The 13,617-nt window shown below is 39.7% G+C and overlaps 2 protein-coding genes across 7 annotated transcripts in view; one reads left to right on the top strand and one right to left on the bottom strand.

The window, feature by feature from the left end:
* The window catches only part of LOC108249486 (TLR4 interactor with leucine rich repeats), a 15,051-nt gene extending 9,993 nt beyond the window's left edge, over positions 1-5,058 (bottom strand). Inside the window, exons 1-2 of one of the 4 annotated variants that reach the window (XM_017438906.1) lie at positions 3,081-3,130; positions 736-1,169 (exon numbers count right to left, since the gene is read on the bottom strand). In XM_017438906.1, coding sequence (XP_017294395.1) covers positions 736-1,041 — 306 coding nt within the window. In that variant the 5' untranslated portion in view covers positions 1,042-1,169; positions 3,081-3,130. The other 3 variants (XM_037978838.1, XM_037978840.1, XM_037978837.1) reach the window with 3 other exon arrangements.
* Positions 5,059-8,714: 3,656 nt separating this feature from the next.
* pex12 (peroxisomal biogenesis factor 12) lies at positions 8,715-13,361 on the top strand. 3 transcript variants are annotated; one of them, XM_017438908.3, is made up of 4 exons: positions 8,715-8,817; positions 10,115-10,285; positions 10,359-10,894; positions 12,757-13,361. In XM_017438908.3, exons 2-4 carry the CDS (start codon positions 10,163-10,165, stop codon positions 13,145-13,147), a joined length of 1,050 nt encoding a protein of 349 aa, XP_017294397.1. In that variant the 5' UTR covers positions 8,715-8,817; positions 10,115-10,162; the 3' UTR covers positions 13,148-13,361. The 3 variants fall into 3 exon arrangements, with proteins under 3 accessions (XP_017294397.1, XP_024857934.1, XP_017294396.1); XM_025002166.2 differs by having other exon boundaries at positions 8,799-8,891; XM_017438907.3 differs by lacking the exon at positions 8,715-8,817 and adding an exon at positions 8,827-9,089.
* The last annotated feature ends 256 nt before the right edge of the window (positions 13,362-13,617 follow it).

Raw genomic sequence — 13,617 nt, 5'->3', positions numbered from 1 at the left:
TGGCATCCCTCACTGCCGGTGTCCACCAGCGGGTTCTAGGGTTGTCGCCATGACAGGCACCATCCACCTTGCGCCCACAGCTCCGATAAGCCGTCTCAACAATGGAGGCACGGAACATGGCCCACTCGGACTCAATATCCCCTGCCTCCCCCGGAACATGTTCGAAGTTCTCCCGGAGGTGGGAGTTAAAGCTCCGCCTAACAGGAGACTCTGCCAGACGTTCCCAACAGACCCTCACAATACGTTTGGGCCTGCCAGGTTTGACCGGTATCCTCCCCCACCAACGAAGCCAACACACCACCAGGTAGTGGTCAGTTGACAGCTCCACCCCTCTCTTCACCCGAGTGTCCAAAACATGCGGCCGCAGATCAGATGAAACGACAACAAAGTCGATCATTGAACTGCGACCTAGGGTGTCCTGGTGCCAAGAGCACATATGGACACCCTTATGTTTGAACATGGTGTTCGTTATGGACAATCCATGACGAGCACAGAAGTCCAACAACAGAAAACCATTCTTGCATGAACTGTTTTTAGTTTTATCTTTTCAATGAATGAAAAACTGTTTTCAGGGATTAAACTTCATTTGCCACTCTAAACCCTTTTGGGACTTCAGTTATGACCTCAGCTTCAACTTGAACACTAATCCAACCTGTTCACACTCCTATTATAGTTGCAGGATATGCATGTCTAAACACTTTGTCTTTAGGCAGTTCTCCAACTGTTGGCTCTTACCTGTGGGTGTATTTCTTCAATCTGACTGTTAGTCAACACCAGAACCCGCAGGGACCACAGTCCAGCAAAGGCTTGGGTGCCTATAACACTCAGATTGTTTTGTCCTAGCTCCAGCAGCCATGTGCCATGTGGAAGGCCTCTCGGAACATGCTCAAATTTCTGATCCCGACAGTCCACCAAGTCAGCATGATCATAACAGATGCATTGATGAGGGCATTTCCGTGAGCCAAACTCAGAGGATAAAAAGGGTCCAAAGGAAAGAATGGTATAAGTTAGGAAAAGAAGGGAATGGGTAAGAAGAGTCATAATTCCCTGGAAAGCTGAGGGAAAGGGGAAACTTAGTCAAAGGACGAGCTAAAGACTGGAAAGTTCAGTGAAGCCTGGTAGTGTACTTCTCTTCTTTTCACCAAGCCTTGCAGTTCATTTTAACTCAGCTGAAAATTTAAAAAGGAAATAGAGATTTTACGACATTTATAATGTTTCGATCACTATCATTCCTATCACTGCTCCTTCACTTTGTCAATTAAATCCAGAAAGTTATAGTAGATCTAATACATCTTTTATTTTCTTTAATTACACAAGCTAGTAGATTTAGCTACAGAAATTCACATTTATCAAATCTGACAGTCTTTGTACTTAGTTTAGTTCTGTTTTTCGTTTCTGTCCATTTTGAAACATATGTTCACTTGCTGCCAAGTTCTTTGTGGTTTTCAGCTGTTAACATTTGTAAATTACCATGGACTACAGGTTAGTGTGTCACAGTTCAGCCACAGTGTGTCATAAGCCTTTTTCACACAGTGGTTCCACAATATGGCTGGAAAAATGAGCCCCTATTTTTAAACTACCCTTTAGCTGTTTTACACATGAATCGATCAAGCTGGCCACATCATGAGATATAGATGAAGCCAGTATCACAGAACCAGAGGAGTAACTGCAGCTTCATTAATTATACAGGAATGCTGCTCAACAAAACCACCAGACCTGGCCAACTCAATTCTGTGACTACCTCCCTCGCTGGCTCAAAGATATAACAGCACGTTGGCTTTAACTATCCCATACTACCTCAGTCCTTACAGAAATCCAAGGAGGTAAATGTCACCTCAGGTCCACCTTCAAAGTGTTTTTTGGAAGGGACTTTATTGTAACAGTTTAACTAGATAGTAAGTTGAATTGTTAATTTTTTTTAAAAATGTTGGTTTTATTTCCCATTTGGAATATATCATTTGTGACTTTCTGACCAATGACCAAACAGCTGCTCCAATCATGCTAAAACATACAGAATCCTTTTTATGAACCACAGTTGGTTGCAGTTCTGTGAATGGGCAGAAAAAATAACTATCTCCAATACTTATAAGGAAATTGGAAAAGGTTCCCATAGTCCAAAAGCAAATATAGATGAAAGCCCTAGTATTCCTAAAAGAACACATGTCACTCACCCCCTTGCATATCTCAGTGTTAAACTGAGATTATCTTAGGTTTAAAAATGATGGAGTTACATCCTTTTGGGTCAAACCATGAAAATAACTGTCAGGATCTCTGTTTTTGCTCAGTTTTGCTTCCACTAATCACCTTAATTACAGATTCCAGTGTGAGAGGGATGTTCCAGTGTGGCGCAGGCTCTGACAGTACACGTGACAGCTGTCAGCTATGACAGATGATTACACCTTAACGTTTTTAAGGCCGAGCTGTAGCATGATTTTTTATTGTTGTTGTTGTTGTTGTTGAACCATTAAATGTCAAATGGTGATACTAGTGATACAACCACCTGAAATTACTAAGAATACAACCATACACTAACCATCTCTTGATCCTTTCTGCAAATAACCGCTCACCTGATTTCCCTTCCCCTTCAACATACTTTTTTTTTCAGAAAGTTTAGAAAACTTTGGTCAAAACCAATACTTGTATTTGGGGATTTTCAAGGGATTTTCATCAATGTCAGTATTTGAACAGTTATCTGCAAAGTTTCTTACTTGTAATCATGATTTTTTAAAAGTTGACTGATTTTTAAAATCTGATATATCCAACATTTTTTAATCTAAGTAAAATCCCATAATCACAATCATGACAAGCTAAGAAGATGAAAGTATTACATTTAGTGAGACTGACAACAGAAAAGTGGTTTTACTTCATCAAATAACTGATCTGCACAATTGTTCTGTATTGTGTTAAAAAAAATGACAGTTATTTCTGCATTAAAATGTTTTTTAGAAAACCATGAAAACTATTCAGTATAGTTTTATTTGGTTATAACTACTAATGATGATGGTCTCATCCCTTTTCTAAACACCAGACTCGCCTCTCTACCTGACGAAGAGCTCAGACACGTTAATCTTGGATCCTACCTGCTACTTGTCCCGTCTCTGCTCGGTGACCAACCTGCCAGACTGAGAAACAACTAAAGATGGAGTGATGATGCTGATGGATACTTTGACTGTGGACAGCTGTGTTGGTAATCCAATAATCCTCTTTGGTCACTAAGTGCTCCACCCACTTCCCGTTCTCATAATACCACCCTGGCACCCTCCCATCACTCCCTTTCTTCATATTTGATATTATATAAAATCCATTAATGACGTCTGTAAGTCTGTCTTTGGGGAAAACAATTGGTCACTGTTGATGTGACTCATATTTATTGTTGTGCCAGCTGATTGGAGGCATTAGTCTGACCTCTTTGTCAAGTACTATTTGTGAAATCTTTTTATTTCCTAATTATTGAAGAGATCCTTCTGAGCTGTTTCATAATGTCACCATTATGGGGCAGGGCTAACATAATACCAGGGTCCAATTGAGCTGTTTATATATTTAGAGGTTCCTGACAGAGTGAATTGACTGAGATATATCTAAGTGGCAACCATAATAAAAGCTATAGCACCTTGAAAAACTCTTTATACCCTTTAAACCTTTCCACATTTTGCCATGTTTTAACCACAAACTTCAGACTTTACTGGGATTTTATGTGACAGGACAACACAAAGTAGCACATAATTGTGAAGTGGAAGGAACATGACTGTGATGAACTAACCCAGAAAGGAAAAAGTGGGTAAAGAAAATGGATGGATAGAAAGAAAATGATACAGGGTTTTCTTTTTTTTTTTAAGGAGAAAAGTCTGAAAAGTATTGCATGCATTTTTATTAAGCCCTCCTCAGTCAATACTTTATAGAACCACCTTACACTAGTGATGATGAAACGAGGCTTCCTGAATCACTGAACCACTTTGAGACAGTTGCTCAGAAAATGGCCTATTGTGTCGAAACACTCAAGATAGTGGTGCCCGATTCATTTTCTAGGTGGGGGGGCCACCGGAGTGTTTCGTCACCTTTTTAATTTTACATGCATCGAATCATCGTCTAACATCAATTAAAATTGAATAATGAAACGCTTTTTCAGCTATGACTTTTTGTTCCAGTATATTATTATGAATAATGATAATTAGTTAAACCAACCAACAGCTTTATAAATGACCACAATAAAAGTAAACACAGGTAAATAACATGTGCACGGGCAGNAATTAAGAGCATTCGGTATTAAAACAACATAAACTTTGTCAGACTTGGAACATATAACCAAACATTATATTAGTAAAAAGATTTCTTCCGAGGCTATTTATAAGTATGTCCTCATTGTAACTATTTACATCCTAATGACACTAATAACGACTAATGATGACAATAAGTTTCAGAGCTCAGAATTTTCCAAAGTATGCCTCCCTTCGCTGACTCACGAAGCAGAAGCTGCGGTATACTTTGCTGAGGTCCATCAGTTAAGTCTTTGTGTATATGCAGAAACAAAAGGTGATTAAGCCGCTGTTCTGTCATTGTTGACCGGAGTGAGGTTTTTAGTCGACGGAGGCTAGAGAAGCTCTGCTCAGCCGTTGCATTTAACATTAGCCCCTTACCTTAAAACGTGGTAACCATCGATCCGAATCAATAGCTGGGTTTTGAACGACCAAAGAGAGAAAAAAATGTATATATTGCACCATTATTTTTTTGACCTAACAGCAAAAATGATCCGCTCTCTGGGCGAAGTGGAGCATTTGGTCTGACTGGAGGAGCCGTTAACGAATATGAGCCGAAAACATTCTTTTCTCTCTCTCTCTCTCTCTCTCTCTCTCTTTTCATCCCAATGGTGCATTGGAAATAAAATGTCGCCGCAGATGCTGTAAATATTGCATTTAGACCAGATGTGGCAATAAAATACAGAATTCCAATGTCATTTTTGACAGCATTGTTCCAGACACGGACGTATCAGAGCCAGAGCCTTTTTTCATGTGTTAATGATCCCAACCCTGACTCCGCGCTATCGCATCTGCAGAAACATTTTGATGACTGTTATGACCCTGGACTGGAGCTTTAAGAATTTGGTCCAGATGTCAATGCTGTAGGTTTTATTTGTGCTTCTGTCTCTATATAAACACAGAGACACTTTAGTCACAGTCTGTGAGAGTCGCGTGCAGTCTGTGCAGCCGTCTGGTGGGAACACGCAGCGCAGTGGCAGGGCCGGAAAGTGGGGGGGCCAATGGCCCCCTGGCCCCAGTGGTTCCGGCACCTATGACTCAAGACCACCACATCTGGTGGTTATTTTTATGTACTACAGTTGACGTGACTAAAATTGATAACTATTTAAATCACGAGTCTGTTTCATTCATACCATTTTCATTAAAGCTCATGTTCTCCAATGAAACCTGTGTTTTTGTTTTTATAAACTAAAAGAAGGATGTTACAATAACATGATCTTTTTTAACAATAGTGACACCTTGTTCTGTTGGACTGTAAATATCATTATTATTACATGAATTATTATTTTCATTTAATACTATCTGGGAACTTGTAACTTTATGCTATGATGTCATGATAGTGATTCATGTAATAAGAGGCTTTGAGTGACATTCAAAGATTTTTATTCATTCTCACAAATATTTTTAAATACACTCAAAATCACACACAATCACTCAAACTAACTGTTTAAACTCAGACTCTCAAAGGCTCAAATCCATGCACATAACCAACTCTAACTATATCTCTCTATTTCAAATTTGTACAAAAACACATCCACCTTTACAAAAACCCACAGTTTGGGTTGATATTCAGTCTCATTTTAAAGTCTTGAGAATAACTACAAGACCCACCCACTCGGGATTCCTGCGAAGCAGCGCATGATGAGCTGCGCGTCACAAGCAGCTCGAGACACCAGAAAGAACGAGGCCTTGTTTAGGAGTGATCATGTGATATTTGACGTGTTGACACAGCCACCAAAACACTGCATCACGATACTTCCGCTTCATTTGGCTCGAAACTGTGTCAAGCAGGAGGTGTCGAGCAGTACATCACTACCTTACACCGCAGTTACAACTGCAAGTTCTTGTCTCTACCATGGTTGCACATCTAGAGACTGGAATCTTTGCCCATTCTTTGTAAAATAGCTCAGGCTTTGTCAGGTTGAATGGAGAATGTCTGAAAAGCAGTTTTCAAGTCTTGCCACACATTCTGAATTATATTTAAGTCTGGACTCTTAAGTCTGACTGGGCCATTCTAACTCATGAACATGCGTTGATCTGACCAATTCCATTGTAGCTCTGGCTGGATGTTTCAGGTTGTTGTCCTGCTGGATGATGAACCTCCGCTCCAGTCTCAAGTCTTTTACAGCCTCCAACAGGTTTTTTTCAAGGATTGTTCTGTATTTAGCTCCACCCATTTTCCCATCAACTGTGACCAGCCACCCTGAAGAAAAGCATCACTACAGCATAATGCTGCCACCTCCATGTTTCATGGTGATTGTGCAGTGTTAGTTTTCCGCAACACATACCATTTTGCATTTAAGCCAAAAAGTTCAATTAGTGTCTCATTAGCAGACCACCTTCTTCCACATGTTTGCTATTTCTTCTATTGCTATTTTAGTGGAAAACCGCAAACTGGCAGAGGTAAATTTTCATTTCAGTTCAGACGATCTTACAGTGCTCAACTAGTTTAATAATAAAACATGTTTTAAAAAAACCCCACAAAACCGCTGGTAGAAAAACTCCTAAATGACATCCTACTCTAGATTTTGATTACAATTAATTCTTCTGGCTACAATAATGCAGTTCTTGCTCATATAAACATGAATCAAATTTCAATTCAATTTTATTTATAAAGCACATTTAAAAACAACTGTTGTTGACCAAAGTGCTGCACACACAAACATTCAATACAAACATTATACAAAAATACAATAACATTACAATTCTCAGAATGTATTAAAAGCCAGTGAATATAAATGTGTTTTAAGAAGAGATTTAAAAACACCAAGTGTTGAAGCCTGTCTAATATGAAGGGGCTGCTGATTCCACAGTCTAGGAGCTACCACTGAAAACGCCCGATCACCTCTGTGGACCAGCCTGGATCTTAGGACAACTAAGCACAAATGGGCACTTGATCTAAGTGATCTAGAGGGCACATAAGGCTGCAGAAGATCAGACAAATATGTAGGTGCCTGCCCATTTAGGGAACAATAAAGTCAACAATAAAACTTTAAAATCAATTCTAAAACGAACGGGGAGCCAGTGAAGGGAAGCGAGCACTGGTGAGATATGTTCACGCTTTTTTGTTCGCGTTAAGAGACGAGCTGCAGCGTTCTGAACCAGCTGCAGTCGTGAGAGGCCGGCCTGGCTGACACCAACATACAAAGAGTTACAATAATCCAGTTGGGAGCTAATAAAGGCATGAATCACACATTCAAAGTCATTTAAAGATAAAAATATTTTCACTTTAGATAAGAGTCTCAATTTAAAAAGGACTTTCTAACAACAGAACTAATCTGTTTCTCAAAATTAAGACCGGAATTTCAAAAATTACTCCAAGATTTTTTACGAAACTACATAAACATGACTTTTAAGACAGTGGGAGGTGTAAATATATGTCAGACTTGGGTTTTTGAAAATTGAGTATTAGTATTTCTTTTTATTAACTTTCAGTTCACAACACAAGAAAAACCTTGATGGAAAAAGACAAAACAAAAAGCTTTGAAAAAAAAGATAATAAATCAGAAAGCAAAAGAAATTCAGATCAATCATCTTAATGTCCATCAAACAGAACCATTAACAATCATACAATCATGGATACTACCAGATTCAACAGTATAATTAAAATTATGAGAAAAGATGAATAGAAATAAAATTGTTATCCATTCAGAAATGGTTCTATAATACATTAGGCAGTATTGTGAATATCTAAAAATATACACAGACCATAGCAGATCAGATCGGGGCAGCATTCATTGTTCCTGAATTTGGAGTGAAAACAGGAAAGAGAATCAGTGATAAACTATCAGTATACACAGGAAAAATGGTTGCAATGCCACTGGCTGTTCAATGGATTGAAGATAATCAATAATTTGCTCAGATTCAAGTTCATCATTATTCAGTTTAAAGGATAGTTATTCAGAAAGCAGACCAGACATCTTAATAGAAACTCAACAAACACCATACAGAGTTGATATGATGGAATTAATTATTACATTTTTATGGATATCAGCTCATATTGGCATAAGAGAGACTGAAACAGCCGATAAAGTTGCAAAGAAGACGTCCAGAAATATTTTAATTGACACAGATATCAAATTCAGTCAAACAGAAGTAAAGAGCATAGTAAAGCAGAAAATGAGAGAAAGATGGTAAAAACAGTGGGAAGAAGGAAGAAAAGGTCTTTCTTTTATTGAAATCAACAGAAAACAGGACAAATGAGGAGCGCTGGAGGAAACAGTCAGATCATGTCCCAGATTCAGACACAAGATTAAACAAAGTATTCATAATAGGGCAAAATAATCCAGGTAAATGAGACTGTAGAGCATATTTTATTATACAGCCAGAAATACAGACAGGAAAGAAATAAACTGATTCAGTCTAACTAAAATGAAGGCAAGGTTTGATCCAAATGAATTATTACAAAAGAATTCAAAATGTGACAACTCTTGAGAGGATGAGTTTTTGTTTTGTTTTGAGCGTGATTCCAGTCCAGACCACTTGGTAGCGGTAATGCACTAGGTCGTTGTTTGCCAACCGCCAAAAAAGAAGAAAAAGAAGATGCGCTGCTGTTTGCTTCCTGGTATGTTGATGCGTCAAGTATAAATCTAAGTTTAGCAGGTTGAAGCTCGGACAGTGTCCATCCTGCGGACTTCAGTAAATATAAATCTGTATATACTGATAGTTAGCTATACACGACGGCTCTTAGAAAAGTTTCCTTCACATGAACTGACTGAGGTCTCTACAACAAACATCAGTGTCTCCTAACAAGGCTCTAAAACCACAGCTGATACCTGAATGTTTTCATCACTTCCATGCTAAAGTGTTGAAGAAGCCGGAGGAGACGTAGAAAAAGTAGCTCATTTATTGATTGCTTTAATTGTTTTACTGAAATCTTCTTCACCTGAAAAACAACTCGGATTATCCAGAAAGAGCGCTGCTGTAGATTCATGTGTTGTGTTGGCTCATGTGCAGCTGACGTTAAAGGGATAGTTCAGACATTTTCAAGTGTTGTTCTGTTAAAAGCTGATGAACATTTGATATCTTACCTGTTGTAGGTAGCTCTTTGTATGGCTTTACTTTGGAGAAATAGTTTAACTACGACAGGAGTGATGAGCTAACAACTAGTCTGATCATAGCTAAGACCAACCACCACCTTCAAACAGCTTCAGTCTCTAGGTTTTTACACCAGTTCATGTGCACACTACTTTATATACCTATACACCGCCACTGATTTTCAAATTCCATGGTTATGAACATCCTGCCAGAAGTGACCCCGGGCTACAGCTAGCTGCTGCAAATAACCACAAAACTCTACGTAAAATAAAGACCTAGCATTCCTTAAAGGAATGCATATCACCCTCCACCTTCATGCTAGAGTTTTAAACTAATCTTAATTTGAGAAATGATGGAGGTACAGTTTTGGTCAGACCTTAAAAATAACTTGTGATCTGTTAGCACTTGGGAGTACGTGTTGTGAATGACTCTCAGCTACAACCACATAAAATTTTAACTCAACATCTGTAAAATTGACGAAGTTGCAGCCAATTTTGTTTACTAAGGTCATTTGGCTGTGGCTGCCATTTTGAATCAGATTGACTCCAGAAGAGAATCAGTTGTAGATTTAGATTTAATGATGACTTTCTTCTTTCTGAGCGTTTCATTTAAATCCATCCAGCATTTCATGAGATATTTTGCTAACTGACAACAGACCTCCAAATTTAAGTTGTTTAGAGAGCTTTTTACAGCAAGAAGAATATTATTTATAGAAATTTAGGGGTCCAAATGGGTGCCCACTTATTTGTATTCAGGTTTGCGAATAATCCTGTGATCTTCATATGTTCTGAATGTGAGTTATTTTGACCTTGTTTTAATACCAGTGAGCTGAATCCAGTGTTGATGAGTGAAACGATTCTGGTGCAGCAGCCATGGCAGAGGCCGGAGCCTATCTCACCTCCACGGCTGTCAATGAGCAGCCGTCTGTGTTTGAAGTTCTGGCTCAGGAGTCTCTGATGGAGGCGGTGCGACCGGCGCTGAGACACGCCATCAAGGTGAGCGTGTTTCTGTCCTCAGAGTGTTATTAAAACATTCACAGAATAACACCGGTATCTTTGAGCCCAACAGGTTCTGGCTGAATCCAACCCGTCTCGCTATGGCCTCCTGTGGAGAAGCTTCGATGAGCTTTACCTGCTGCTGGACCTCCTCCTTCAGAACCACTTCCTGTCCCACTGCAGCGCTTCCTTCTCAGAGAACTTTTATGGCCTGAAGAGAGTTTCTGGCGTGCTGGGACTTCCTGTTGACCAGAGTCTGCACAGGACGTCCCACTGGCGCTCTTTTCTTCTCCTCTGCCTGGTTCCGTACCTGCGGGCCAAGCTTGAGGCGACACTGGCACAACAGCGGGAGGAGGAGGACTTCTCTATCAGGCTGGCGCAGACATGGAGTCAGAGGATGTATCGGGCAGCTGTGGCGGCGTACCCGTATGTCAGCCTGGCCTGGCAGGCCTGGATCTTCTGCCAGCAGCTGCTGTTTGTGTTCGGGTTCTCCAGGACTCACAGCCCCCTGCTGTGGCTGGCCAATGTCAGACTGGCTCGACTCAACGCTCAGGACCTCAGAGACATGGAGCAGAAAACCAGAACCATCATGAACCTGGCTGACAGGAGGTGCGTCACCTGCGTTTATTTTTCTGTTCGCAAGAAATGCAAAGTTTTACTAGAAAGTTCACATTTTAAAGAACTTTACTTGTACAAATCAGCCGATTCTAGTCAACAAATAAAATCAAATAAAATGAGGTACTCTTTAAAGTCAGATTTCTTTATTTACCAAAGTCATGTAGTGGATTAAAGCTCTAGCATTCCTTGCAGGAATGCATATTACCCACCACAGCTTTTTATGCAAAGTTTTAACATGAGATCATCTTATAAAGAGAAATGACAGAGGAAAATAACATACATGATCTCCTGCAGCGTTGGTGTGGTCTGTTAGTGCATGTAGTATGTGTTGTGAATGACTATCAGCAACCACCAGACCAAATTTTACCACAGTATGTGTAAAACTTTAAAGTTATAATCTGTAAAGCTGTAATCACTTCTGTGTTGCCTTTGCTATGGCGGCCATTATGAATGGGGTTGACTCCAAAAGTTAGCTGTAGATATACATCCATTGATTTGTGTCTGCAAGCTTTAATAAAATCTATCCGTGTCGTAAGACATTTTGCTAATTACACACAGATCAAAATGAATATAACCGCTCAAGGGCCAGCCTTTTTTGCCAAGGTGCAAAAGTGTTTGAATTTAATGTCAAGATAAACAAATTCTAAACAAAATACTCCATATTACTGGAGTTAAATCAGGAAGAAAACTTTTTATGAACTTGAAATAAATCCTATTTCAGTTCTGTTGCTTTAAATCACATTAAATTAGCCACACACAGTACTTTACAGCCTCTGTTAGAGTTTGAACCATCGACATGTTATATAATACTACACCAAATGTCCCCACCTTCTCTTGTTGTTGGGGTTTAAGGCCCAGGACCCGGTTTATAGGAGCTATCATGTTGTATTTTTGGAACCAGAGTCTAGAGATGTGGGGCATTTAGTCCCATCTACTGCCTCACACACAATAATGGTGTTACACAGGCTTTCATTTAAGCATGAAAGAACTAATTAAAGCCAAACATGGTAAAAAAATATATATATATTTGAACATACAGCAGCTAGGTAAGAACTATGTGAAATCAACAAAAGTCAGCATTTAAAAAAGTTTGTTTTTATTTGAACAAGAACAAAGTCATGTTTGTTTACATGGAGGTGACAGGACTTCAAATCTGTACTGGGACCATCCTGTGGGGATGGTCCATTATTTTTTTTTACATATTGATGGTTTTAACCAAGACAAACTCCTTAATCAGCTTGTGATGCTAACGACAGTTGGCATGGTTACTGAGCACGACAGCTGCAGGTCAGAAAATCAGTAGGATTGACTAAGTTGGGAGTGATGTTATTCCAGGTCTGACCTCTGAGGTAAATGCAGTGCAGCACAAGGTGTCGACTTATATTCTGGAAGCTATATAAAACTCATGTCCCATCACCACCATGGAAACAAACAGAATTTTTCTCTTATTAAAGTAAAAAAATGCACCTCAGATAATACTTTCAGGTATTGATTGTTGTTGATTTGTTCTTACCTTGCTGCAGTATGTTCAAATATTCTTTTTTTTCTAAGAAGTTTATCTGTAATTAATTCTTTCATGCATAAAACTAACCTCATGTAACACCACGATTGAGTACAAGGGTGTAGGCGGCACTTAAAGCCCCAAAATTGCCAGTGCACAGACTCCAAAAGTACAACATGTCAGCTCCTACGGACCGGGTCCTGCTGGCCTCAAGTCCCAACAAGCGAAGGTGTGGCCACTCTGCCCAGTATTATAATGTATGCCAATGATGCAGCCTATTTAATGTTAGAGGAGGTTGCTTCAGGATTGATATCTGTTGACACTCGTCTGATTTGTGTTGTTGTGTTTGCAGCCTGCTACAGAGGGGCTGGTGGCTGCTGTCACAGGCAACAAGTGGTGTGGCGGTGTCCCTGTCCACCTCTCTCTCTCTGGGCGTCTTCTTCCTGCAGTTTCTGGACTGGTGGTACTCCTCAGTAAACCAGAGCACAGTAAAAACCCTCACCTCCCTGCCTACACCTCCACCCCCCTTCCACCTACACGAAGATGGTCAGCCGGGCGCCTATAGCAGGAGCTGCCCTTTGTGCCGGAAGCTGCGTACAAATGCCACCGTGTTGTCCACGTCCGGCTTCGTCTTCTGTTACCGCTGCATCTACACATACGTGAAAGCTAACCGCCGCTGCCCGCTTACCAGGTTTCCCTCCGAACTGCAACATCTCATCAAGATCTACGCTCCGGAGAGTTAGAGCAGATGAGCTGAACACCTGCAGCGTGATGGGCTTCAGCAGAAAACCATGGCCTTATCGGGAATTACTGCCCCCTACAGGCTGACTGCTTTAGAAGTACACAATAATTGTTTCTTTTGTATATATGAAATGTAATTATACTTATTGATTTTAAGAAATTATGATCTGATATTACTTTTTCACCTTGTGTCAATAAAAACTTTGTAAATCAAAATTTTGATATCATTAATTTACTGTTAGTTTGTTGTTATTAAACTTTTGTGCCTGGAATTTCAGAAGTTTCAGATTACTTTAAATGCCTAACTACAGAACAGAGGCCTCATGTACTAAGACTCAAGTGAACTTTCTGCTGAAACATGACGTATGCTTAAATCACAAAAATAGCATGCATACAAAAAAAAAATCCAGATGTATAAAACTGTGACTATGGCTGAATCCAAGTACATTTTCTCTGTACATCCCAATCAATG

This window comes from Kryptolebias marmoratus, linkage group LG12 (genome assembly GCF_001649575.2).
Source record: "Kryptolebias marmoratus isolate JLee-2015 linkage group LG12, ASM164957v2, whole genome shotgun sequence".
NCBI classification, from domain to species: Eukaryota; Metazoa; Chordata; class Actinopteri; order Cyprinodontiformes; family Rivulidae; genus Kryptolebias; species Kryptolebias marmoratus.
Note: the sequence above shows the minus strand (reverse complement) of the source record. Positions and strands in the feature narration are given on the sequence as shown.

What these genes read in the sequence shown, in the direction of transcription:
- pex12 (XM_017438908.3), top strand. Translation starts at nt 10,163, where the DNA reads ATGGCAGAGGCCGGAGCCTATCTCACCTCCACGGCTGTCAATGAGCAG. An exon ending in CGCTGAGACACGCCATCAAG is followed by an intron (nt 10,286 to 10,358) that starts GTGAGCGTGTTT and finishes TGAGCCCAACAG; the next exon opens with GTTCTGGCTGAATCCAACCC. An exon ending in ATGAACCTGGCTGACAGGAG is followed by an intron (nt 10,895 to 12,756) that starts GTGCGTCACCTG and finishes TTGTGTTTGCAG; the next exon opens with CCTGCTACAGAGGGGCTGGT.